At 42.3% G+C, this 24,930-nt stretch overlaps 3 protein-coding genes across 7 annotated transcripts in view; all 3 read left to right on the forward strand.

Annotated features, from left to right (window-relative positions):
* Positions 1 to 4,796, forward strand: part of ptprq (protein tyrosine phosphatase receptor type Q) — a 47,163-nt gene extending 42,367 nt beyond the window's left edge. Inside the window, exons 36-43 of the mRNA XM_029248959.1 lie at positions 297 to 387; positions 1,387 to 1,463; positions 2,590 to 2,724; positions 2,822 to 2,947; positions 3,052 to 3,200; positions 3,551 to 3,686; positions 4,205 to 4,328; positions 4,686 to 4,796. Of these exons, the coding sequence (XP_029104792.1) occupies positions 297 to 387; positions 1,387 to 1,463; positions 2,590 to 2,724; positions 2,822 to 2,947; positions 3,052 to 3,200; positions 3,551 to 3,686; positions 4,205 to 4,328; positions 4,686 to 4,723 (876 nt within the window). The 3' untranslated portion in view covers positions 4,724 to 4,796. The remainder of the gene's footprint in view (positions 1 to 296; positions 388 to 1,386; positions 1,464 to 2,589; positions 2,725 to 2,821; positions 2,948 to 3,051; positions 3,201 to 3,550; positions 3,687 to 4,204; positions 4,329 to 4,685) is intronic.
* A 934-nt stretch (positions 4,797 to 5,730) lies between these two features.
* myf6 (myogenic factor 6) lies at positions 5,731 to 8,052 on the forward strand. The gene is made up of 4 exons (XM_018756030.1): positions 5,731 to 5,763; positions 6,825 to 7,397; positions 7,616 to 7,709; positions 7,902 to 8,052. The coding sequence occupies exons 2-4, from the start codon at positions 6,876 to 6,878 to the stop codon at positions 8,012 to 8,014; spliced, it is 729 nt and encodes a 242-aa protein (XP_018611546.1). The 5' UTR covers positions 5,731 to 5,763; positions 6,825 to 6,875; the 3' UTR covers positions 8,015 to 8,052.
* A 1,420-nt stretch (positions 8,053 to 9,472) lies between these two features.
* myf5 (myogenic factor 5) lies at positions 9,473 to 15,665 on the forward strand. Of its 5 annotated transcripts, XM_029248806.1 has the most exons (5): positions 9,473 to 9,542; positions 10,112 to 10,149; positions 11,796 to 13,596; positions 14,727 to 14,802; positions 15,260 to 15,665. In XM_029248806.1, the coding sequence occupies exons 3-5, from the start codon at positions 13,120 to 13,122 to the stop codon at positions 15,451 to 15,453; spliced, it is 747 nt and encodes a 248-aa protein (XP_029104639.1). In that variant the 5' UTR covers positions 9,473 to 9,542; positions 10,112 to 10,149; positions 11,796 to 13,119; the 3' UTR covers positions 15,454 to 15,665. The 5 variants fall into 5 exon arrangements, with proteins under 5 accessions (XP_029104639.1, XP_029104640.1, XP_029104641.1 ...); XM_029248807.1 differs by lacking the exon at positions 9,473 to 9,542 and having other exon boundaries at positions 9,890 to 10,149; XM_018756032.2 differs by lacking the exons at positions 9,473 to 9,542; positions 10,112 to 10,149 and having other exon boundaries at positions 11,851 to 11,894; positions 13,023 to 13,596.
* The last annotated feature ends 9,265 nt before the right edge of the window (positions 15,666 to 24,930 follow it).

Here is a 24,930-nt window from a genome sequence, read left to right on the forward strand (position 1 = left end):
TGCCTGGGTCAAGGGTAGAACCATGAGTTGGGGGGCCTCAACAACCCCCATCACTCTCTTAACCATCAGAGTTCCTGTATAGCTAAAGACAGGGCATCTGCCTACGACGTCTCCAATTCATCATAGCCCACACGAGTGCAGAATCCATCGCAGCAAAAGTGAGGTTAGCCTGAATGACGCTAACGTTGTTGCCTGTCAAGTGACACGTCCCCATGTCATCACGATGAGACCTGTCGGCAGAGGTTGTATAACCAAACACATGACAAGGCAAGCTTCTTTTCCACCTCTGCTTCCAGGAGCTTCCCAAGGTGCTGCAGGACCTCGCTACCTCAGACGCCGACCTGCCCTGGAACAGGTCCAAGAACCGCTTCACCAACATAAAGCCCTGTAAGTACACGTGACCTCCTCAACCCACTTACTCTGTTCACTGCTGGCTGGAGAGCGACCCTCTAATTCATATTTCTTCTTATTAATGAGTGCAGATTGCCATCATTAACTTTGAAGTCCTTACCCCAGAACTAAGAGCACGCAGCTAGATGTTCTATATTTCCGGATGGCTTTGAAACTGAAAACCTCAGTTTGACCCTGAGCAGCACGTGCTGTGATGGAGAGAGTGAAAAAAAGTCTCTGTTTACTTTGCATTAGGAACATTCTCCAACAGCTCTTATCTGTCTTTTGTTGTCTACAGTATTCTTCAACAGTGCCAGTCTGCAGGGCGGTTATGAGGCTTTACTCTTAGGTGCCATTGACTTGGGGTGATGCTATCGCAAGGGCTTCCCCAAGCACTGATGTCTCATGGCTTGGTTATTAAGACAAGAAAAGCCCTTGTTTTTATAGGCTTTTGCTTCCTTGTGAGAGTGGTGTTGGCTGCTGTTTCCTTGGTATCCCAGCTTTATCCTGCCCAGTGATGTACAATGAGCAGCTGCTTCTGGGCTCTTCAACTTCACATTCACAGATGTCCTATAGCCACAGCACAGAAACCAACCTCTTGCCTCCTAACTGCTCTACATTCTCCTTATGGAGCCTGATACTGTCCAAACAAACACTATATCTCCAGACTTTAGATTTTAACCCTCTTTAAGGACAAAGGGTTTGGATGGGGGAGCCATTGTCATCACCGCTCTCTGTATGTAGGACTTGTCCTAGTCCCAGAGTACGTTCCTCTTCCGTATTACCATGTCATTTTTTTACATTTTAGAACCATGTCTTTTGCCAAATTATGTGCAATTGCATTCCAATATCACTCGTTCATCTGTATTCAAAATCTTAAGTAGTGACTCTCATCATGGTGCACTGATGCACATAATTACGTGAAGATTAATGGTCACATCACTTGAATTCATGATGTTCGAAGCATGTTGAGTTCAGCCCTTATCTGTCTCCTAGACAACAACAATCGCGTGAAGTTGCTGTCTGAACCAGGAGTCCCAGGGTCAGACTACATCAACGCCAGCTTTGTCTCGGTAAGGTCGCCGCTAAGAACTGGAGAGCATTGTTTAATAACCTTTACCCTAACCCAAAGCAACAATGCAGGCTGGCTATGCTAAGTGGCCACTAGGGTGCTGTCCGGATAGGCACGGGTTCGAATTGCAGGCTCGACAGCTAAATTGCAGCAATGGGGAAAACAGGTGTGATGCCTGGAAGCGACAGTGAGAGTCAGTACTTGCTGATAGTTTGGCTGTTAAAGAAGTACAGTTATTTTCTAGGAGGGCCCATGATTTGTACCCTGGATGGGTCACTAGCAATTACTTGTTCAAGTAAAATATCCAGCTGTGTAAATAATACAACAATAGTAAAAAAATAATAGTATTAACTCAAAGGTTCCAAGTTCAAGAGATCTTCTGCTCTTTTACCCTGGAGAATGTCACTTCGGTAGAATATGTGGCTATGTTGGGAGCTAAAATTTTGCACAACAAAGCAAGATTTTTCTAATAATATTAATAGAAAGGATGAGAGAAAGAAAAAAAGAACAATAAAACTGAGAATGTGGACATGTTCCAGAGCTTGGCTTACGCTGATCCGGGGAGTCAGTCCAATGAAGCTGGTGAAGTTCAAGTTCATTTACAGTCCTATTTATAATCCCACCTCAGCGCTGCCACCGATGGCTGCTTTCCCAGCCCCCCTCCCTCCACACGCTGACAGGCAATGCGAGAGAGACTCCCAGTCCTCACATCGAGCTGAGAAGTACTGCAATTTTCCATAAGCACTCTTTTTCTTTTCATTTCACCTTCGGAAATTAACCCGCCTCATTCTTGCCTTCGGCATTCATACTTTACTCCCTGAAGCACAATCTCATGTTTTGACAGCAGCGATCATCACCTTGTTTTCAGGCATTATTTTTTATTTCCAAGGCAAACATGCATCCTAATGACCGAGGTGCAGTATCTTATGTAAATATAGTATGTAGAACACAGATATGAAGTGCTTGCTGTAAATCACTCCAGTAAAAATTGCCCAGCTCTATAAATGGGTAAATCAATTTAAATAGCTTCATGCAGAAATTGGGAACGACTGACTTTTTTTGTTAAAAATCTTGGTTCATTACATAGATGCTGGTTACATGAGGCCCTCTTGCTCCCTATGTCAAAGGGCTACCTGTGTCCCAATGAGTTCATCGCAACGCAGGGACCCCTGCCCGGCACGGTGGGTGACTTCTGGCGGATGATCTGGGAGACCCGGAGCCGTACCATTGTCATGCTCACGCAGTGCTTTGAGAAGGGCAGGGTGAGTGTAACACTGTCCGTCAGGGGTTGACTTTACTGTGGACAGAGGCCCCTCTCACCTCGCCCTCACTGATTCCCTCTTCTCAACCTCACCACAGATCCGCTGTCACCAGTACTGGCCTGAGGACAACAAGCCTGTCACTGTGTTTGGAGACATTATCATTACCAAGCTGGCGGAAGATGTGTTTCCTGACTGGACCGTGCGAGTCCTCAAAGTTGAAAGGGTGAGGCGGCTAAATGAAGTCTCCTACGTTCAGAGCATCCCAGTTTGTTGTGCGAAAGCATCCCGGGTCCTTTTGTCTCAAGTTATTCTGGGTTCCCACTCCAGCATGGTAACTACATGGTGGTAAACCACTTCAACTTCACCTCCTGGCCAGAGCATGGCGTGCCAGAGTCCAGTGCGACGCTCATCCAGTTTGTCAAGGCCATCCGGGCCAACAGGGGCCGCGACAGCTCCAATATTGTGGTACACTGCAGGTATAGGCAACATTCATGCGCCTTCAAGCTCAAAACTGAAAAAATCATCTTTGTTCCTCTGGGCTTCAGGATAAAAATTTGCATATTTCCATCATCACAGCTTTGTCCTATCTAAAATCCCACTCATTTTTAACAACATGTTCATACCTGTAATATTCTGAACTTTTGATATTTACCTTTTATATAATTTTGTCTTGTATCCAAATGTATTTATTTTGCTTTTTTTGGGTTTTCTGTGCTCAGTCAGAATTGGGGAAGCTCGAGCTTTATTTTCACTTTAAATCAAGGCTTTTACGAAGCTCCGCTTTCTTATTCATGGAAAGCTGATTTCAACTGCTCTTGTTGGACAGTGCCGGTGTTGGCAGGACAGGGGTCTTCATAGCCCTGGACCACCTGGTGCAGCACGTGAGAGACCACGACTTTGTGGACGTCTACGGCCTGGTGGCAGAGTTGCGGAGTGAGAGGATGTGCATGGTGCAGAACCTGGTGAGGATGTGATCACTGACTCCTCCAGCGACAACGTAATGCTCTTGCGTTGTTCTCATTGCCATGGCAAACCACCACTCTTTGCCACTTTCACAACTGCAGTGTAATCTCAGTGCTGAAGGAGCAAAACCACCTGTGAAGAATCAAACCATAAAAAGGATTAAGAGTCATTTAAACCCTTCTTTTCCTCACTGACGTGTATTTCTTAATATGCAACAGTTGTATATTCTACGCACACATTGTCTAAACCACTTGTCCCATTTGGGGTCACGGGGAACTGGAGCCTAACCCGGCAACTCAGGGCAAAAGGCTGGAGGGGGAGGGAACACACCCAGGACGAGACGCCAGTCCATCACAAGGCACTCCAAGCAGGACTTGAACCCCAGACCCACTGGAGAGCAGGACCTGGTCCAACCCACTGTGCCACTGCACCACCACACCTCCTGTATGTCGTATATTCTAGCATGCTATAATTTTTGTAAATAAGTAATGTGCTTCTCAACACTGTTCCACTGTAGGCCCAGTATATGTTTCTGCATCAGAGCACTCTGGACCTCCTTTCAAGCAAAGGAAACAGCCAGTCCATCTGGTTTGTCAACTACTCGGCCCTGGAGAAGATGGACTCTCTGGATGCCATGGAAGGTGAGCAGGTTTCTTGTGGAGTACAGTGCAGCTTCATTAACACCAGGAGCAATCTGTAGCTTTATTGATTCATTTTCCTAAAGGATTTACTCACTTTATGTAAGTATGTTTCGGGCCATACCTATTTGCCCTGTGACAATCTGTGTTGTGAATCTTTTTCATATTCAGTTTGTATCAATGAGAAATAGATGGAAGGAATAGAAACAGATGTAATTTTCCAGAAGTGTAAGACACTTGAGAATTGAAGCTTTGAAAGCAGTATCAGTACGCATCACTTAAGATTTACAAAATGTGCAAAGTAGTATTTCCACATGTACAAATTTTTGTTGCTGTTTTGTTTGCTGTGTTTTTTTCCAGGCGATGTCGAGCTAGAATGGGAAGAAACCACAATGTGAAGGGTGTAATTATTTAACTGTCTTTATCTATGTGTTCAATGACATATCTACGCTGAATAGCTTCTGAAAACTGAGGCCAAAAGCTTGTAAATAGCCATCTCTCTTTTTGTTTTAAAGCTGTTTGTTCAGTGTTGTGCCCTTGTAACACCCTACCAAAAAAAATCAATTTAAAAATACTGCTGTGTGTATGTAGGCAATCATATCTTATGCTTTATATGTTTTAATTCAAATCAAGCTTTTATTGTATGCATTTTTTGTAATGTAAATGAAGCCAAAGCTGTTTTTTTTTGTCAGGATGTTACTGGGTTGTTCTATATTTTATGTGTTTTTTGATTGTGTGTCATGTTTGCTGTGTGTTTATGATGTATGTCTACGACTACAGTTGGGTTCTGATGTAAAGTGCTAGATCACTTTCTTGTGTCCTGTGGCACTCATGTCCTCTCTGTGTTTGGGATTCCGGGTGTCGATTTCTGCACTCACCGCAGCGTCATAATAAACCGCGGCTGGGGATACCAAACTTTATGTCCCCTGGCATGCTATTCCATGACTCCCATGATCCTCCCAACAGCTGAAGCGTCACCTCCTTGACACAGAGGAGATTTATCTGTGGTGCAGCGGCCACGGGCAGAGCGGCCTCTCCTGCTGAGAGCCAGGGGAGGTAGATGACCAGGAAGTGCAGGGCGTATGCTGGTTGCCTATCTCCAAGGAGGGCTTAGTCGTGAATGTTCACACCAGCTGCCCTTTCTGAAAATGCTAGTTATTATCATAACTATCTCAGGTCTCAAAGCAGGTTTGAGAAATGGTGCAGAAGCATTTTTTAGTGGATGCCACATAATGCTATAATATAATGCTTTAATATTTGAACCTTCAGCACAATTTTGGGTTTGACGGCAAGAGAATTAAGTAGCGTTTTTGTTACCAGCCTATCGAACAAGTCAGTATGCTGTAACCTGCCACAGGGATGCGGAGTAGTGTACATTTTATTGGTCCAGCACAGTAAAATAACTGTATGCTACAAGACCATACGATCAGATGTAAAGGTAAGAAGAACCGTCTGATTCAAAGAAAAAAAATCCCAAAATACTTGGTCAGCAAAAAACCAGGAAAGGCTTAACTAGCAGCAATACAAAACTTGACAGTTGATATAAGTATTCCAGGGTAATGTATTACAGGTAAACATATTTGACCAAAGTATCAAGAGTATAAAGAAGCATTCTGCTGGCTGAAGTTTGTAGAAGAAATTTTATTAACCCCTTTATTGAACTGCACAGGGCTACAGCTGCACACATAGTGTACAGCAACATAGTCACAAAGACACTGGAATCACACGCGTAATTAAATAATCACATTTAGACATCAATCAATAAAAATCAATTAGAAATAAAACTACACAGAACATAAGTATAATAGAGTCAGCTGAGTACTAGTTGCCCAGTCGGTGTGAGGTCTTTATATACTTTATATACTTTGTATACATCCTATTACTACCATGAATCATAAATAACAAGCAAGAATCAAAACAAGCCGAAATAAACACATTTACCCCGAGTCAATCTACATATTAACGTGTGAGTTTTGGTCTGTTTTATTGAACATTTTTATCCGTTTTGCTGTTCACACTGCAGTCAGTTATGTTACTATGTTATGTACACCGTAGGCAGGCAGGTCATACTGTCAGAGTAGCTGTTACATTTAAAATGAATAGCATAATTTGTAGGATCTGCTTGTATGGTTACATCCTAATGTAAGAGACTCACATAAATAATGTTTTGCCAGGTTACAAAACCTTTTATTTCCAAATCAGCCAATATTGAAATAAAATATGTTTATGTCTCAGCTGAAGCTGAAATACAGCTTTACAGCATGTAACCCCAACACTACAAAGTATAACTTTAGGCACCTGTCATATATCAGATAATGTGCATAGCTTTCAATAGCTAGGTGTTGACGCGTGTGCAAGCGCCGTTGGTAGTAATACCTCTGTAACACCCCTGAAAACACCAGTTTGATGCACTGCGACAGCTAAATGTTGGATAGAGTTACACTTGCTATATATAAGCCCGTGACTCATGTCACTAAGTTATTTAAATGCCATCCACAGATTTGTACTGTTGGACTGTCAAACCCATAGACTGCCGAGGGCTGCAGCATCATGATGGAACTCTTTGAGACCAATGCGTATTTCTTCAATGACCTGCGCTTTCTCGGTGGCGATAACGGACCCCTGCCACCCCTGGAAGTATCAGCAGCAGACTCTCCTTTGTACAAGGAGAATGACAGCCCTTTGTCAGCTGGCCAGGATCAGGTTCCTTCCGAGGCTGGATGTGACAGCAGTGGAGAAGAGCATGTCCTGGCTCCCCCGGGTCTCCAGCAACACTGCGCCGGACAGTGTCTCATCTGGGCCTGTAAGGTCTGTAAGAGGAAGTCCGCCCCAACGGACAGACGCAAAGCGGCCACTCTGCGAGAGAGACGGCGGCTCAAGAAGATCAACGAGGCCTTCGAGGTCTTAAAGAAGAAGACTGTGCCCAACCCGAGCCAGCGCCTGCCCAAAGTGGAGATCTTACGCAGTGCTATTAATTACATTGAGAAACTGCAGGACCTGCTGCATTCGTTGGATGAGCAAGAGCGAATAGTGGAAAATGATCCATTACACTGTAGCGTGAAAGACCAGCACGTAAGCATTTGAAAATACTCATACCCAAAAAGCACGAGCGCTAGTATTAACGATAACTGTGTTGTTACGTCATAAAACAACGTGGTAAAAACTATTCTTTGACTAGGTGGCAGTTCCTGAGGTGCTTAGTCACCTATAAAATGTATTTCTGTGACAGATTCAATTGATACAGTGCGGAATATGTATTCCAAGAAAAATAATAGAACTTCCATTTGCAGATGCCAGACACGGGACATTTTGGAGAAAAGACCTATCATAGTTGGAAGAACATTTCTGATCATTCCAGTGTACCTATGATGAGTCAAAGGGAAGGTTGGTGCAGTAATATATCAATCATGACCTCTCTTTATTGCTGTATTTGTATTAAAATTGTGATTTCATCATTTCACGTGATTATTTCAAGCTTTTAATCAGTGTGGGCTGGCTAGAACCTACTCAGCTAGTTTGTCTTTTCCGCTTTGTGCTATAATTCTAACGTGCACCTGTTTACCCCTTCCGATACAGGTGTCACGGAGTCTTCTGCTTCCAGCAGCCTCCGTCGCCTATCTTCAATTGTCGACAGTATTTCAAACGAAGAGCCTACGGCAAATTACAGCGACGAAGCCTCGCGAAATTAGAACAGCTGTAGACTCTGTCCGTGGGCAACAAGAGGCCTTTACATTTCCATAGTGTCATAATTTATTTTTACTTCTTCTTTCAACACTTATTTATTTTTACTATTTAAAAAAGTCATAGTTATTATTATTATAATGTAATAATAATAAAAAACACATCATTAAACACATTGCCATAGATCTTTAAATCTTTTATCTTTGTTGTAAATATTTTGAGATACAAATATTTTGTATGTAATTAACCTTAATTAAAAGTTTTGTCTTTTTGTGGCAAAAAGATTAGTGAGATTAATTTTCAATAGCAAATCTGTAATTCAGGAAAAGCCTTGAAATAATTCAGAATGGTTATATGTCAAGAGTTTGTAACATTTTACATTTTATGAGAATAATCTGAAACCAATTCTGAGAAACAATATTATTTTTGAGGTTTACACAGATAAAGTATTGCGCTCAACCTCTATGGCTTTTATAATGTTTGATGCTTTGGTCAGTACAGCAGAGGTCAATAGAATGTTTTCGTTGTAACAGATGATAAATGTTTTTTTACAGAGACAGTGCCAATGCCCATGAGATAAATAAAATAAAAGCTTTAAGATTGCCTCCACATTCATAAAAATTGTGCCTTTTGAATTATGAAAAATAAATTAGTAATTCCCCCAAAACTATTATTTTAGAACAATATTTTAACATTTTTGGAACTTTTCCCTATTTAGTTAATCTCCTGGAGTTCTGGATAGAAATCTTTAACAAGAAAAACGTTATAGTTGTGTAACATCCTGCATATGCTCGTCCAAATATGTGTGTAAATGTCTTGTCTTTGAGGGAGGTATTTATCTGTGTCACTTTCTTACGTGGCTTTAGGAAAGAGAGCGAGTATGAGGTTAGCCAAGGGAGCAAACAAATGCTCCACCCCCAGTATTTATGTCTATTAAAAGAACGAAAAATGACACTAGGCTCAAAACAGCACTCGCCCTTTCTTCGTGCCAACTGGTCATGGCAACCATGTCTCTCCATCTCAGTCAGTATGGTCATTTCTAAACTCTGCAGATGTCTCTCATTGCCCAATCAGATATGGAATCTTGGCAGCGGAGCCTTGCTACGAAAGGCATTCATCATGGCACGATACTGTGTCTGTTTTGTTGTCAACTCTGCTCTTGGGCAACAGAACAGAATGGGAGGATTGTCTGCCAACTCACCTCTGCCTTTTATGAGTGTTTCTCCATTGTTAAGAACAGCCCCTCAAATGTAAGCTTTTCAGCTTCCGGCATCCATTGTTCTGATGACACCTGTAGCCCTGTCTCCTCTGATGCCTAATGGCCTAGAAAGCCAGCGTGGTCCTAGAAGGGCAGCTCTGGTGTCTCCTTGCTGCTCTGTGTTTTCAAAACAGCAGTCAATCTCTTCCCTCCCCCACTCGACACAACACACAGTTGCAAATGGGCAACGGGAATCTTGCTGGAGATGGTGGGGGAGTCCTGGAGCTACGACTCAGCATGACCTCAGAGAAGGTCAGGAAGGAGTGAAGCGTACTCAGGTACAGCCAGGGTGATGTGTCCCTTATCGCACTCTAAACCCAATGCATTCATTGTCCGCTCCTATTGTACACCAGAAATACAGTGTAAGGCACAAGTTTTCCAAACACTGACAATCTGAACTGATTTGTGGCTGATCTATTAGCTGATCAATAAGCACTTTGCCATTAATGACAGCTGGTAGCATAATAGTTAGAGGTGCTGCTTCTGGACCCAAAGGTCACAGGTTTCGATCCCACGTCCAGCTGTACAAATGGGTAAATAGTTGTAGGTAACTTTACATTGTAAGTCACTCTGGAGAAAAGCATCAGCTAAATGAACAAATGTAAGTTAAATCTGAAAGCAATTCTGAAATGAATGAATGTAAAATATGTTTTTCACACTACAGAAATTTTGGAGCAGCTGGTACCTTAAAGTCAGCTTGATGCTTTCTACTGTAAAGCCAAAGTGCCTGCTTTTCGGTCAAACGTGAATAAATATTGAAATGCTGGACTCTGATTACAGTATTATCAGTCTGGGTGCTCAGATGTGACGTTGCTGTGACTCATACACACTATCCTCTTTCTCCTAGGATGAGATGAGATCTTGCACATGCCGCCTTGATGCCTGGTAAGTTACATCATATTATGGAACAGCACACTTCAAAGACACCCTGCTTCCCTTTAGGTTCCTAGACTCTATCAGCACTGTTCCAAGAACAAACTGAAACTGGATATTACACCCCGTAATGTCCTTTTAATGAGTGGTCTCAGACGTGTGCTTGAGCAGGATTTTACCGTCCGGAACCAGAGGGATTTTCCTACTGCAACCTACCTTGGGGTTTCACGCTCGCCCACATGTTTTAAATGGCTAAACATGTTTGCGTCTACTTCTGTCATTGATCATTTTACCAGTCTAGACCCAGAGTCAATATGGATTTTACCGTGGTTTGAAGGAAATACTTTGTCACTTGTTTACATGTCAGTCGCAATGTTGGAAGAAAGGTTTTTGCCCAATGAAATTGATATTAGTGCCAATTAATTATGTGGCGTTTTGGAGAAACTGATCTCTTGTATTGATGACCTTGGGGGCATCAGAGTCTTTCATTCACACATGCAAATTAGAAGATATCATGTTTTCTTTGGCCTTTGGACTGGGTTTTTTAAGAAGTGGAAGGTCATTGCTTGTGTATCGCTCAGTCGTATACAATAGATTAGGGCAATTGTTTCAAAGATAATCATTTCCATAAACGCAATTTTAAAGAATATTGGGGGGAAAAAAAAAAACCAAACACAGCAATATAGTGTTACAACATGTACTGCATATCTGTGAAGAATGTGGACAACATGTACAAAGTATACACTATAAAGATGTATTTTGTAATGGAAGGACACTTACAAAGAACTGTTACAACACCATAATGCTGCAAGCATCCAGAGGGATAATGTAGGATAACAAACTCCGTCCAAAGCAGAAATCCGAAACAAAGAACAGCGCAAGAGTCATATTGCTGCCGGTCCAGCAATAAAACAATTTTCCACATTTTAGTTGGCAGCGCATTCAACTTTCGTGCCAGAACAGTGGTGCTGCCAATCATTCAGTGGGAATATGAAATGTAGGGGATTCTATGGTGTGTCAAGTGCTGTTTGAACACTGTTTGGCCCACCTTGTGAAAAAAATCAACTGCTGTCCTTCCCCAGGAGCTAAATACATGTTCTGAAAAACTCTACAAATAGGTAAAGATGCACACCACTTTTATAGGATATTGTCAGGTTGCATTTATAACATCTATGAGGCAGTAGGTAGAGTCCTGGTTAGGGTTCCGTTTAATCTGAACGTTGTTTATTTAAATTGCCTTGTAGAACCCTTGATGATTATTTACTCTGATGATAGTATACAACATGCACCATGCTGTAAAAATAGGTAAATCATTACAACTTTGTAAATGACCCTGCACAAAGGCTTAAATTAATAATAATAATAATAATAATAATAATAATAATAATAATAATAGTAGTAGTAGTAGTAAAAGCACTTAATGCTGCTGAGAATGGACGTTAAAGGGGCTCTGTGGTACACACTTAACACAAGCACTGACCTTTGACAGCCCCAGTAAGTGGGAGCGGTGGCCGTGTTCCCACAGACCACCGGGTACTTTTGCGTGTGTGTTTGTGGTAAACAGGGTGTGTGCGAGCGCTCATGTCCCCATGTGCCTCAGTGATCAATTGCCGGCTCTTTTGGCAGGTTTTCTCATCGTCTTTGATGTGTGTGTGCAGGGCCGATGTGTTCTTCAGCTGTGCCCTCCGCGGAGTCCGCAGAGCCGACGCGCCCCCCCCCCCCCCCGTTGCCATGGAGACGCGGCGCTGTTTTCTTAGGTGCGCGTTTCCCGCACAAACGCTTTACCACGTCCCGTGAAATGTCCACAAAGTATACATACACGTGTGCTGTCAGCAGTATGTTCTTCCAAACATGGCATGTTCCGTTTGTCAGCTTCACTTCCAAGTTGTCCGACTGTCAGTCATTGTTAATATATATATTATATATTTTCATTTCCTTCGATGCTTTTATTTATTTAGTTTATGTCCACGTCTATTTGTGCTATTCTCCCGCCTCCTGTTATAAATCTTTTATTGCGCTGCAATTTTTTTTTCTGCTTTTGCACAACGTTGTTAATTGTTTTAAAGCGGTTTTAATGAGTACTAATTGCGAATAAGTGGCACCGAAACAAGCGCGTCAGACGCTTCCAGCCGCCGTCAGTGAAAGTGTGGAGGGTTTCGGAGTTGAGTGTGACTTTCAAGTGTGAATTAGCTCAGTTTGAAATCTTACACTTCCCACTGCAGCTGGGATGCATCTGCAACGCTGGGTTTTGTCTCCTACTCATAAAATTAACACTCCCAGCCAGAAACATGGGGAAAAGTGGCCCTCCTTCAATTTTCTTGCAGATTGAAAAATCCCCCCCCCCCCAAAAAAAAAGAAAAAAAAAACTGAAAATAAAAAATCAGAGCATGTTCACATATCAAAAAATTCTTGCGTTTGTGCCGCAAATGTTATTCATTTCCCTCTAATGGCTACATCATTTGACAAGAAAAAAATGAAGTATATTTACATTTACATTTATTCACTTAGCAGATGATATATATATGCAATTAAACTTAAAATTTTCCAGCCTCCTATGCTCACACACCTTTGTATGATCGTCATGACTCTATCTTATGTGATGCGATGCAGTACGACACCGTCAGGTCAACTTGGAGGATAAATGTGCAACCGCACCTTGTTCTGCAAGCCTCCGATTAATCTCAGTACATGCACTAGTGTCGACAACAAAGGAGGTACACTGAACCCAACAAAAACAAGGTGAATGAAGCCCAGGGAATGCAGATGTGCAGCGCCCGGCAGGGTGTCCTGCTTAAGCGACTAGGCGGGGAGCTGAGCTCACCCCCAGCACAGTCTGTGGGATATGGTAATTAGATCTGGCCAATGTGGGCCCTGTGCATCTGCAGGGAGGCATATAAGGGGCCTGGTGGTGGCTCCTTCAGACCACTTGTCCCCTCTGAGATCCCCCAGCGCTCCTCATAGGCTGCCACACGATCCCATGCCATGGAGATCTCGGAGGGACGCCGCTTCTCTCAGAGTGGGGCTTTCTACGACAGTCCCTGGGCATCCTCACCAGAGGGCCCCGACCCATCCGAGGCTCTGGGCTTTGGGGAGCCACCTGGTTCGGATGAGGAGGAGCATGTGCGTGCGCCACGTGGCCTCCATCAGGCCGGCCGCTGCCTCGCTTGGGCGTGCAGGGCCTGCAAGCGCAAGTCGAGTGCGGTGGACCGACGACGGGCTGCCACCATGCGTGAGCGTCGGCGGCTCCGGAAGGTGAACCATGCCTTTGAGGCGCTGCGTCGCTGTTCCTCAGCCAACCCCAGCCAGCGGTTGCCCAAGGTGGAGATCCTGCGCAATGCCATCCAGTACATCGAAAGCCTGCAGGAGCTGCTCCGTGAGCAGGTGGAGGAGTACTACAGCCTGCCTGGAGAGGCGAACTCTGAGCCAGGAAGTCCAACATCCAGCTGCTCGGATGGCTTGGTAAGTCTCCCTTGGGGCATTGTCTTATTCCATCATCGCCGTGCTTGTCAATATCTCCACCATTACAAATGTCATATGCGAGGTGTTTTTATTGGTTTAGATCTTCTTTCTCAACCTCTGTAGGTCTTAACTCACCTTGAATGTCTCCATTTTACTTCTCTAACGTTTTATCTTCAGCTTTTATCTTCCTCTGTCATTTTCTAGCAAAAATTATATGGAAAGAAAGTGTCTTCCTCCATAAGATGGTAACTGCATTTGACCCAATCAATTTGTCATGCTTAATGCAAAGCATGCCATAGCTGCTGCATCAGAATTATGTGAGCTTTATCCTTACCCTGCTATTTATTTGTGTGTTTATTTGTCTTTGTATAAGTGTTTTTTTTCCCTTATGGTTACCTGTATAACATGTCATTAACCTGTCTTGTCATCAGCTGTTACCATGAAATTATTGTCTTCACCACATCCATGATCGTTTTGTGCCAGTTTAAGTGAGATGTCCCCAGAGTCACTTTTTCACTAAAAACAAAAAAGTAAAATTAATTGAATTAACTAAAGTAGTAATGAAAATAATGCAAATATTTAATCATAGTGTTAAAATGAGTTTTGTACCACCCTAACAAAAATGGTACGGGGGAAATTCTTCTCAAAAGATAATTTAAAGTCCAACGGATGCTGGAAAATCCACCACACTGAACTATGGAGGAAAAGTATGTGCAGCTGCATTCCTTCTTGACTGTGATTTCTGCCCAGACTTTGCCAGGATTTTCTGCAGATTTACCCTGGGAAAGTTTCATCTTGCAAAAGTTGGTATAACTTCCACTGGTGGAATCAATTTGCCATGCCTAACACAATGCATGTCATGGTTTTTGGTTACAACCCTCGCTGGGACTCAGGGCATACTGGATCACTGGAAAAGTCATGACTAGAAAGCTTGCCTAGATGGTACGAAGAAAAAAAATGGAAAATGCTGTTAGTGACAATCTGAGCATAATTGTTCTTTTCATCCTGTGCTGATGTTCAGAGCAGTAGTAGGTGTGTGTGTGTGTGTGTGTGTGTGTGTGTGTATATATATATATATATATATATATATATATATATATATATATAAATTTTTTTTTTCTTTTTTCTAGACTGGATGCAACAGCCCTGTTTGGTCACAAGTGAATAACAGTTATGGAAATATGTACAATCATGAACTACAAAATGGTAAGACAAGTCTTAAATCTATATCTTAACCTAAGCTCATGGAATAAATTTAAAAATTAAAGGATGGGCAATGTTCTTACCCACTTTATGCAATTATTGTGATATGTGCATTCATTAAAGCACCATTTCTGCAGAATGGATTAATTGGCGGGCTGGTGTTCTTGTGAATTTATTGCTGGATGTCTGAACACACTATTATAATGAAAATAGTATAAAAGGACAGACTGGTACATTTCTAGAGATCCTAACTGTCAAATCCTAGTCAATAGGAAAAAAGAGATACGTACACTACGTATTACTTCTATACTTCATAGATCTTTATTGAGTGTAGGCATGGAGCAGACGTCATGAGGCACCTCATGTGGCTTTAATGCTATCTGAACGCTGTGACACCGAGACCTGACCTCAGAGGTGACCGTCTGTGTTTCTTCTTTGTTTCTGAACCTTTGCCATCCAGCTAGTTCTAAAGAAAGGAGCCCTGGACTCTCCAGCCTGGAATGCTTGTCCAGCATCGTGGATCGGCTCTCTTCGGCGGAGGCCAGTGGACCAGCAGCGCCTGGCGAGGTGACTGGCCTCTCGCCCTCCAGCACCCATTCCCTCCCTCGCTCTCCGGAAGCCCTTTGCACCAGCCCCATCTACCATGTGTTGTAAAGTACCCTGCACACCAGCAGACATATAGTTTTTAATATATTTACACCATCCTTGGGTGAATTTGTTGTCCTGGGAGAAAAGTGCTGGGTTTCCTCCAAACCGTGTGTTAAACGAGCGCGGACCAAGGACCTGTACATAAGCATTGTAAATGTGCCGTTTGTTACGTTCATCCTATTACTTAATGTGCCGTATTTAATTGAACTTGTCAAATAGCGTGCATTTTTGAAATGTTAATAAATTGTATTTAGCTAAACTACTTAAGTTTGTTTTCATTAAGTGCTACGAGAAGTGTACCGATAAATGTTTCACTGAAATGTAATGTATGAAGCGCAATTGAACCAGTGGTATTTGGAAACCATGAACATTATAGTTACAGAAGGAATATTTCTGAAGATGTGACTGGAAGAGCCTGAGCCGGATCATGTTTTCTGTCGTCGATGGTGCTCATGTGGAGTGTAAGCAGTTTGTTTGTTTGTGTTTCACCAAATGCTGGAGCGCAGTAACCCTCAGCATCTCTGCAAGTTGGACCCAACACCTTGTCCTCACACTTGGGTGTGAAGGAACTCCTCAACAATTGAAGGTCACAGCACAGTATTCATTTACCTGGCTGTAACTATATTACCGCAGGAAGTGACGATGGTTCATATAATTGGTTCATATAATAACTGGCACGAAATCTTTGCTATTTGCAAAGGTGGGAATTATCGATGAGGTAACGTATTTTCCTAAGTTAAAAAAAGCTCCGTTTTTACCTAGTAAGTTTTCTTATTTTTTTTCTCCGCATCTGCAGAAATAATCATAATTTGCGAAGCGATACGGTGACTTGTATAGCTGAGTCACGTGACTCGTTTCCGCCAATGGACGGTCCTCACGCGCCAGGCGCCAAACTTGCGCGAAGACTGAGGCAAACGTTTCAAAAAAGTACGTCTTACTGACCTCAGGAAAGCAAATAAACAAACCGAAATAAAGAAACAGCCAAGACAAAAAAGCGAATTCAGTTCTTTGAAGGCTGTGTATTTTCGCAGACATGTTTAAAAATGTAGTGTTATTATTATATCACGAACGACTTACGTAGCGGAGAGCGTCATTCACTACTACTAGTTATTCATTGTTCTCAAAACAATTAGTTACTCTTCTTAAATTCCAGATTATTCTGCAATATCATTTAGAAAGATGTAGCCTTTAATAATATTTGTATAGACTATTATTATATTTTATTTTTAGTGTACATGTTATGTTTCAGTATTTGCAGGTGAGCTACCGCCTGTGTGAAATGTAAAGGTTATGATATTATGGAACCTACATTGTGTGTGGTGAAATATTCTTTAGTTTATAATTAATTACTAACACTTAATAATTAATTAATAAGAGAGAGCTGGTAGCATAGTGGTTAGAGCAACTGCCTTGGACCTATGGGTTGTAGGTTTGAGCCTCACTTCTAGCTGTAGTACCCTTGAGCAAGGTACTTACCCTAAATTGCTCCAGTAAAAAAAAACAAAAAAATTACCCAGCTGTATAAATGGGCAAATAATTGTAAGTTGCTTTGGAGAGAAGTGTCAAATAAACTTCATGTAACTTCTGTCATTATTTGCTGGAGCAACTTACACATTTATAAGCAAAACAAATGGCTATAGGCAGAAAAAAGTGCCATTTTCGTAGTAGTGGTACTGGACTGTCAAGATACGACACGTCGTTTATTATTAATTCATTTTGTTTTTATTTCCCTAAAGTGACTGAGAATGATAAGCTACTTAAACTTGTTCACCCTCTTCTGGAGTTTAGTGACAACAAAAGTTGGGGAGGAAAGTACTAGACCAAACCACGGGCTCGTCCTGTTCTCTCATTTTTCCTCCAGACAAGCAATTAGGTTGCTTTCAAAGTTATTTCAGTTATTAATACTGATTCCTATAACCCTACCTATTATTAATATACTGATTCCTATTACCCTTTCAGTAATTTGTCTTTGCAGTTCATATTAGCCTTAAAGTTCATTTTAATTCTTATATCAAACTGATTCATTTAGCTATGTAGAAAAATGGAAAAGGGGGAGTGCGGTGGCGCAGGGGGTTGGACCACAGTCCTGCTCTCTGGTGGGTCTGGGGTTCGAGTCCCGCTTGGGGTGCCTTGCGATGGACTGGCGTCCCGTCCTGGGTATGTCCCCTTCCCCCTCCGGCCTTACGCCCTGTGTTACCGGGTAGGCTCCGGTTCCCCGTGACCCCGTATGGGACAAGCGGTTCTGAAAATGTGTGTGTGTGTGTGTGTGTGTGTGTGAAAAATGGAAAACTGGCACCGACTTTGCGAACATCAGCATGCTGTGGAATTGAAATGGTGAATTTTGAGAAATAATTTAATTCTTGTACTGTGTTTATATGAAGTGCAGTCTATTCTTTGCCATTTTACAAGTCCAACGCATCACACTGTAAGTAACACTTACCACATCGCTACATCCTAAAGACCTTCCTATCTGCACATAGGTAAGCCACATCTGAAAATATATCAACCACCATAAACAGGTAAGAAGACATTCTGAAAATGATTACAAGGAATACAAAGAAAGTGTTCTCACGTGTGTGTCTCCCTGCAGTGTACCGTACATCATACACACACGGAATGTGGCCCAAACCTCGTATACGTCTCACCACGTCTCACCGTGTGTGTGTTTTTTTTCAGCTCAGAAGTCAATACTGTACTTCAGATGTCAGTGACCTTTCTCAGAGTGGCGCTCAGGCTGCGCGGTGGATGGTGGATGATTAGTGTCACGTCCACAGGTGAGGTAATAGGGACACGGGCATGTGTTGTTGTGCCTCCAAAAGGGTGATGTTCTCATATCTGTACAGCGTGTTCAAAGAAACAAAGTGCTCAAGTGAGAGGAGGAACACAGAGCGAAGGGACGTGCTGAGTGTCTCGTAAGGGAAACTGAGACGTGACTTAGAGCAGAGAGAGACACGGGACCAGGACAAGGACACGGAGGACAGACGCACACGGGACTGGAGTGCTGGACTAGAACACAAACACAGTATGAACAGGACTTCAGAAGTATAGGAGTAAACACGCAATGAGAATCGCTATGAAGTCACCAGGGAATACAATAGAGAGCTGATGAAGAATCCGCAAGCAGATATTTGTCTGTCACTCCTTTTTTAGTGCTGAATTTGGTGTTTATTGAGTCCATGTGTGTTCGATGGGACTGAGTGGCTTTGCTGAGCCCCCCCCCATTTTTCTCGAGTCCGACTTTCAGCGATCGTGACAATTTGTGCACAGTTTCAGCACTTACTGACAGTTTGCTCTCTTGGTGTTGTATTGTGCCTGTTAGCTATGCTGGACCTTGGTAGTAACATTTTTCAGCCACTAGATGGAATCCATTATTCATATCGCTTTCCAAAATTGATCTGCAAGACACGCAGCTTGCATGTATCCTGTCTCTGTTTACAGCTTTCCATATATAGATTGTCCTTATGTACATGTGTTATTTGGAACAACCTCAAGTTACATATAGGGGGACAGTAGGTAGTGTAGTGGTTGGACTTACAGGCAGTCCCTGGATTACGAACAAGTTCCTAAGTTTTCCTCCAGTACATACATTGGAACAGTTAAGTACAGTTTGTGTCTAACATCAGTCAAATGTTTGTTTTAGGATATGGTATACTGTGTACCTGTCATTGTCCAAACCGCTTGTCCCACACGGGGTCGCGGGGGGCCAGAGCCCAACCTGGCAACACAGGGCGCAAGGCCGGAGGGGGAGGGGACACCAGTCCATCACAAGGCACCCCAAGCAGGACTCGAACCCCAAACCCACCAAAGAGCAGGACCAGGATCAACCCACTGCACCACCGCACCCCCTTATTGTGTACCTTTCTATGCATAAAAAAACATTAAAGAAACACTTCCGGATACAATGAGACATCTTTAATATAACAATACAGTAATAATAATAATAATAATAATAATAATAATACAATGTAATGATGTAATAATGATAATAACAATAATAAATGTAACTACGTACAGTATTTATAATAGAGACACAGAAAGAGATAATAAATGTTGGAGAGCAGGACTGTCACGTCCACGGCCACAGCTCAATCAACAGCACCTGACTCCAGTTCAGCACCTACCCTTTAAAAGACACTCCGCAACTCCCAGACCTTTGCGGAATCTCGTCAGGGCCAACTGCCCTTTCCCGTGACACTCCGTTCACAAGCATTGCTAGCTCTTCATTCACATCCTCCGGTTTTTGACTCTTCGCTTCGTTTCCCGACTACGTCCACAAATCCTTGTTCCTGTCCTGTTTGCCGTTCGACTCACCCTTTGCTAAGTCCCCTGACCTTGTCCACGGATCTTCGCTCTGACCCTGACCGCCGATCGACCGACCCTTCACCTGTCCCCGACACCGAGAACACGCCTCATCCCTCGTCTCCGGATGAATGATGCTGCACTTGGGTCCAGCCGTCCCAGGCCCCTGTGTTTCGCGTGACAAGGACACAGTAAAACCCGCTGCGCCACCGCACCCCCCTCTGACTAGATATAACCTAATGCTTTTCCAGTGTTTATTAGTGTTTCATTTTTGTCCGATCGCTTTATTATTCCACTTTACTTTCTATTGTGATCATTTTCCTTTTCTTTCATGCATCACCATCACTTCCATCACATTTACGCTTTGGTACAATGGTTAGTAGAGTAAAAACAAAAAAATTAAAGCCAAATACAGTAAAACACGAGACACTGTTAACAGTAACATGGTCCGACTGAAAAGAAGGAATTCTTAGTCCTTCCTCGGGCTCATGCGCCCACGAGCCGATAAACTGCTGTAAGACGCGCAATGTTTTGATGCGTGTCGCAAGGTAGCGCCTGTTTGTTATTATGAGTCCCTGTATGTAACTTGAATTTTTAATATTATAAGCTTTACGGGGCGGGGTGGTTTGTAACTACGTCTTGCATGTAAGTCGGATGTTCGTAACACGGGGACTGCCTGTACTGCCATTGGATCCAAAGGTCACAGGTTTGATCCCCACCTCTGGCTGTAGTACCCTTGAGCAAGGTACTTACCCTAAATTGCTCTGGTGATATTTATCCAGCTGTATAAATGGGTTAATAATTGTAATCTTACCATTGTCAGTTGCTTTGGAGGAAAGTGCCAGCTAAATGAATAAATGTAAATATTTACATTACTGAAATATTAGAGCCTTTGGGTCAAACCTGTGACCTTTACCTTGACATGACAAATCAAAAATCCCAGAGTTCTTACGGGGGGAACTGGGTAGTAATATTCTCATTTGTTAACTGTTCTTGAGTCTTTTACCTTCTGCCACGTTTGCTCTGCAGAGATGAGAGTGCTCAAGAAAAAATATTTTATAAATACTTCTCTTCCTCTTCCATTTTAACAGCACTATTCTACGAAGTTAGACAATAGAAGACTCCTGTTTCGAAGGAACTGGATTGCACATGGGGTGCTGAGGGACCTATTTCCTCAAAATATCTACCTTCAGTGGCCACCGGTGCAGATAAACAGAGTACTCTGTGTTACTTCAGAGAAGAGCCTTTCACTGCCCTTCTGGTCAAAAGCCCTTTGCAGCAGCCCCCAGTGTCCAATCATGCTGTCAGTTGGTCTACGATTGTGGTGTCGCCGGGGAAACAAGACGTTTGTTCTGGCTTTGAGTGCCTTTTGTTCTTGTCACACACAATTCATAAGCCTCACTTCAAGCTAAAGCCTGAAGCTTTTGTGCTTCTTCACTGAATCGCAACAAATAGTGTACATGCTGAACATACTCTACTGCGTGCTCTACGTTTCAGAACCACATGTGCTTTCCGTGTCAATATTCCTTGTCTAAAATACAAAATGACAAGTCATATCTGGTGGGGTAGGAGAGGAGGACCATTGCAATCCCATTTATGCTGACAGCGTACTCTTCGAAAGATCAATCCCGGCAGCTCTAAAGGCGATATTCTGTTTCAGCAAAGTTTCTTATTATAAAAGGAATGTATTTAACATTCTGGCAATGGAACATCATACTCCTTCTTCTGAATGGCATTATGGCTTTCAACTGGCAGGCTAAGGTTTTAGGTATCTGGGAATTTTTGTCATCTCTGTTCTTAATTAGCTGCAACATGCCAACTACTTACCACTAATTTGGAAGGATAAAGCCGATCTGCCTGCATGGCCCTCTTTAACTATTTTATTATTCCAGAGAGTATACATTTAAATGAATACCTTGCTTGCTTTACTTGTTCCAAAATTTACCGTGTTATTTGTCTGCCAAGTTTTTTTTAAAAAATGGGATACTCTGAATTCTCAATTAATTTGGAGCACTGAAAGGCCCAGAATTAATCTTTGTAGGCTTTTCCAATCCAAAGAGATAGAGGGGGCTTCTTTAATGAATATGTGGTTTTATTATCGGACTGCACAAATTAAGCAAATTATTAATTGGTTAGGAAGGGGGTGCGGTGGCGCAGTGGGTTGGACCACAGTCCTGCTCTCCGGTGGGTCTGGGGTTCGGGTCCCGCTTGGGGTGCCTTGCGGCGGACTGGCGTCCCGTCCTGGGTGTGTCCCCTCCCCCTCCGGCCTTATGCCCTGTGTTGCCGGGTTGGGCTCCGGTTCCCCGCGACCCCGTATAGGACAAGCAGTTCTGAAAATGTGTGTGTTAATTGGTTAAAGTTAAGCTGTATTCTTTGTAGGTTGCCATGGAATCAAAAGTTTAAGATGTTAAGCTTTTACTCAGATTCCATCTCTGCTTGAACATTTTGTGGTATTCAACATTTTACTGAGAGATTTTACAAGATAACTTATGATCTCTGATGGACTACCATTATGGTCTCCTTTTGCCCATAGAAAAAATAGACTCTGGGAATGGATGTCCGGGGGTGGGTTAGATACATAATTTCATTTATTCATTTAGCAGACGCTTTTCTCCAAAGCAACTTCCAATGAACTCTATGTAGTATTATCATCCCACACACCTTATTCACCGTGGTGACTTACACTGCTAGATACACTACTTACACCGGGTCACTCATCCATACATCAGCGGAACACACACTCTCTCTCTGTCACTCACACACTATGGGTGAACCTGAACAGCATGTCTTTGGACTGTGGGAGGAAACCCACAAAGACACGAGGAGAACATGCAAACTCCACATGGACTGAGGGGGGATCAAAACCATGTTCTCTTGCACCCTCTAGGCACTGTGGACAGCAACGCTACTCACTGTGCCACCTGCATCATCATGTTTGGTTTCATGTCAACTAGTAGTAAGTTTTATCTGTCTCCAAATATAATATAAATATTCTACAAAACTGCAACATTTTAATTGTAGTCCTAGAAAAAGAGAGTAGACTATGAGCAGAGTTAACTTAAATACAGCTCATATTTCTGGTCAGTTCTAAGGGTTCGATTTCTGCATTATGTGCAAGGGTTAGTACCTGTTTATATGATATATTGAGGGAAACATGGAAACGTGACCTTCAGGTGTCCTTTGGTGGCGATGAATGGTTTTCTGTATGTGCTGAAGTCTTCCCTGCCTCCTTACTCCAGTATCTCTTAGCATATTTCCTGGCGCCATCTCAGCTGTGTTTGAAATGTAAGACCACTCATTTATTCTGCGAGTGTGAGAGGATGCAAGCTTACTGGAACAGTGTTTATTGAACCATTCAAAAAAAACCTTTAACAAAAGGTTTGACTTGTCAGTCTCTGTATTTCTGTTCAACCACAAGAATGGAAGCTGTTTGCTCTCACCCATTTGACAAGGAAATGTAGTTCATTTCTGCAGTCCAACATATTTGTCACATCAGTCAGTTAAATATTTAGTCCATTTACAGAAGCTGACACTAAAGTTTGTGAGAAAATAATTAAAAAGTTCTCAAAGATAGATATTGTGCTCTTCATGGGATGTTCCAAGCAGATGTCAGTGATGTCATCCCCAACATAGCATCATGCTGACACACACCAGCACAGCCAGAACAACAACATCATTGTGACTTTCCTTCCCTGTGTATCTTTTGTGTGCTATTCCACAAGCACAGTTTTTTTAGCTTCCTTTAGACTTTCACTTTATAATTTCTAATAACATTTTATTTACTTAACAGATGCCTTTACCCAAAGCAATTTATAAATGTTACAGTTTTACCCCTCATGCGTTCATACACTTGAGTATTTAACTGCAGCAATTTTAGATTAAGTACCTTGCTCAAGGGTACAAGACAATATTAGTTCAAAATTATTCTATCAACGTTTTGAAATCTGGAGGGAAATGAATGCTGTAGAATGGAGTTTGATATGTAGCACACAATGCCAGATAGACCCGCTTATGGCCTGTAACAGGCAGCAGATCTCCAGACTCTATTCTTTCAATAAAAGTGATGGGGATTTCTTTTCTGCAGGAAGAAGAAATGAGCAGTTGCTAAGGAGCGAAAACTATCTTGCTAAGATAGTTTTGAAGATATCGTCAGACTAAGTTGACAGACTTGAGTTTCTGACAAAGGAAATAGATGCAGCAAGGCCCAGCATCAACAGATGCCACAAATAGCATTTTGTTCCCTCAACAAACAAGGAACCACAAGTTTAATGCAGGTAATGTATATGCATTTTTAAATTCACAGACAGCTAGAAATAAGTCTAACGTAAGGCTAACCATTTCACCTAAAATATAGTTTCAAATACAGGTACTGACACTGTACAAAGGGTGTACGCCATGAGCAATTTTTTTTCTATTTCAGATATTTTAGGTCACGCAGTTCTGGGAAGTTTCTGCATATGGTGTCATCCATGTATTAATATTGGCTACATGTGGGACACCGCTATATTCTGCCTGTAAACCACTTTTTTTGCATAATGTTGAAATCTTTAATAGAACAAAAGTACAATTCCAAACTACTGTATGTGCGCAGTGAAAAAAGTTATTTAGGACAAGGTAAATACCTTACTTGAATGAATGTGCAGGTGCTTTTCAAGGCTAGAGCATCAAATATAAATTTCAGATTATGTGATGAATCATGTATGTCCTTGAAAGGAATGCCACTGGAAGGCTGTATTCAGCAGCTTTGTCCTTCAGTTTTCTGCCTTTGCGATTCACTGAGGTCAGTTAACTTCAGTATTGGTTTGTAAGATTTTGCCTGGAGCTACTGTGGGAGTTCCAGTTCATACTATGCTATATTTAGGTTTCTTACAAGTCGCAAGGTGAATTTTCAGTGTAAAAGATTAAACCAGTGTATTCCCACGTATTGGTTCGCTTTTCTTTTGTTCAGGGCTGTCCCAGATTTTTATTCCTAGAATTACAGCCCCCCTCTGATAACCACGAATAAGACCTCAGGTGGTTTGGCCGTATATGTCAAATGTTCAGTGCGGAACAATGCGTTTTGCCTCCTGTCCATGTTGTCAGTTCAAGTGTGAAGAAGCCACTCACCCTAGTGGAGATCATAACATATATTATGTAATATAACACATATGCATTGTACTTATATGTAGTACACACATATTTATT

This window comes from Scleropages formosus, chromosome 24, assembly GCF_900964775.1.
Source record: "Scleropages formosus chromosome 24, fSclFor1.1, whole genome shotgun sequence".
In the NCBI taxonomy this organism is placed as follows: Eukaryota; Metazoa; Chordata; class Actinopteri; order Osteoglossiformes; family Osteoglossidae; genus Scleropages; species Scleropages formosus.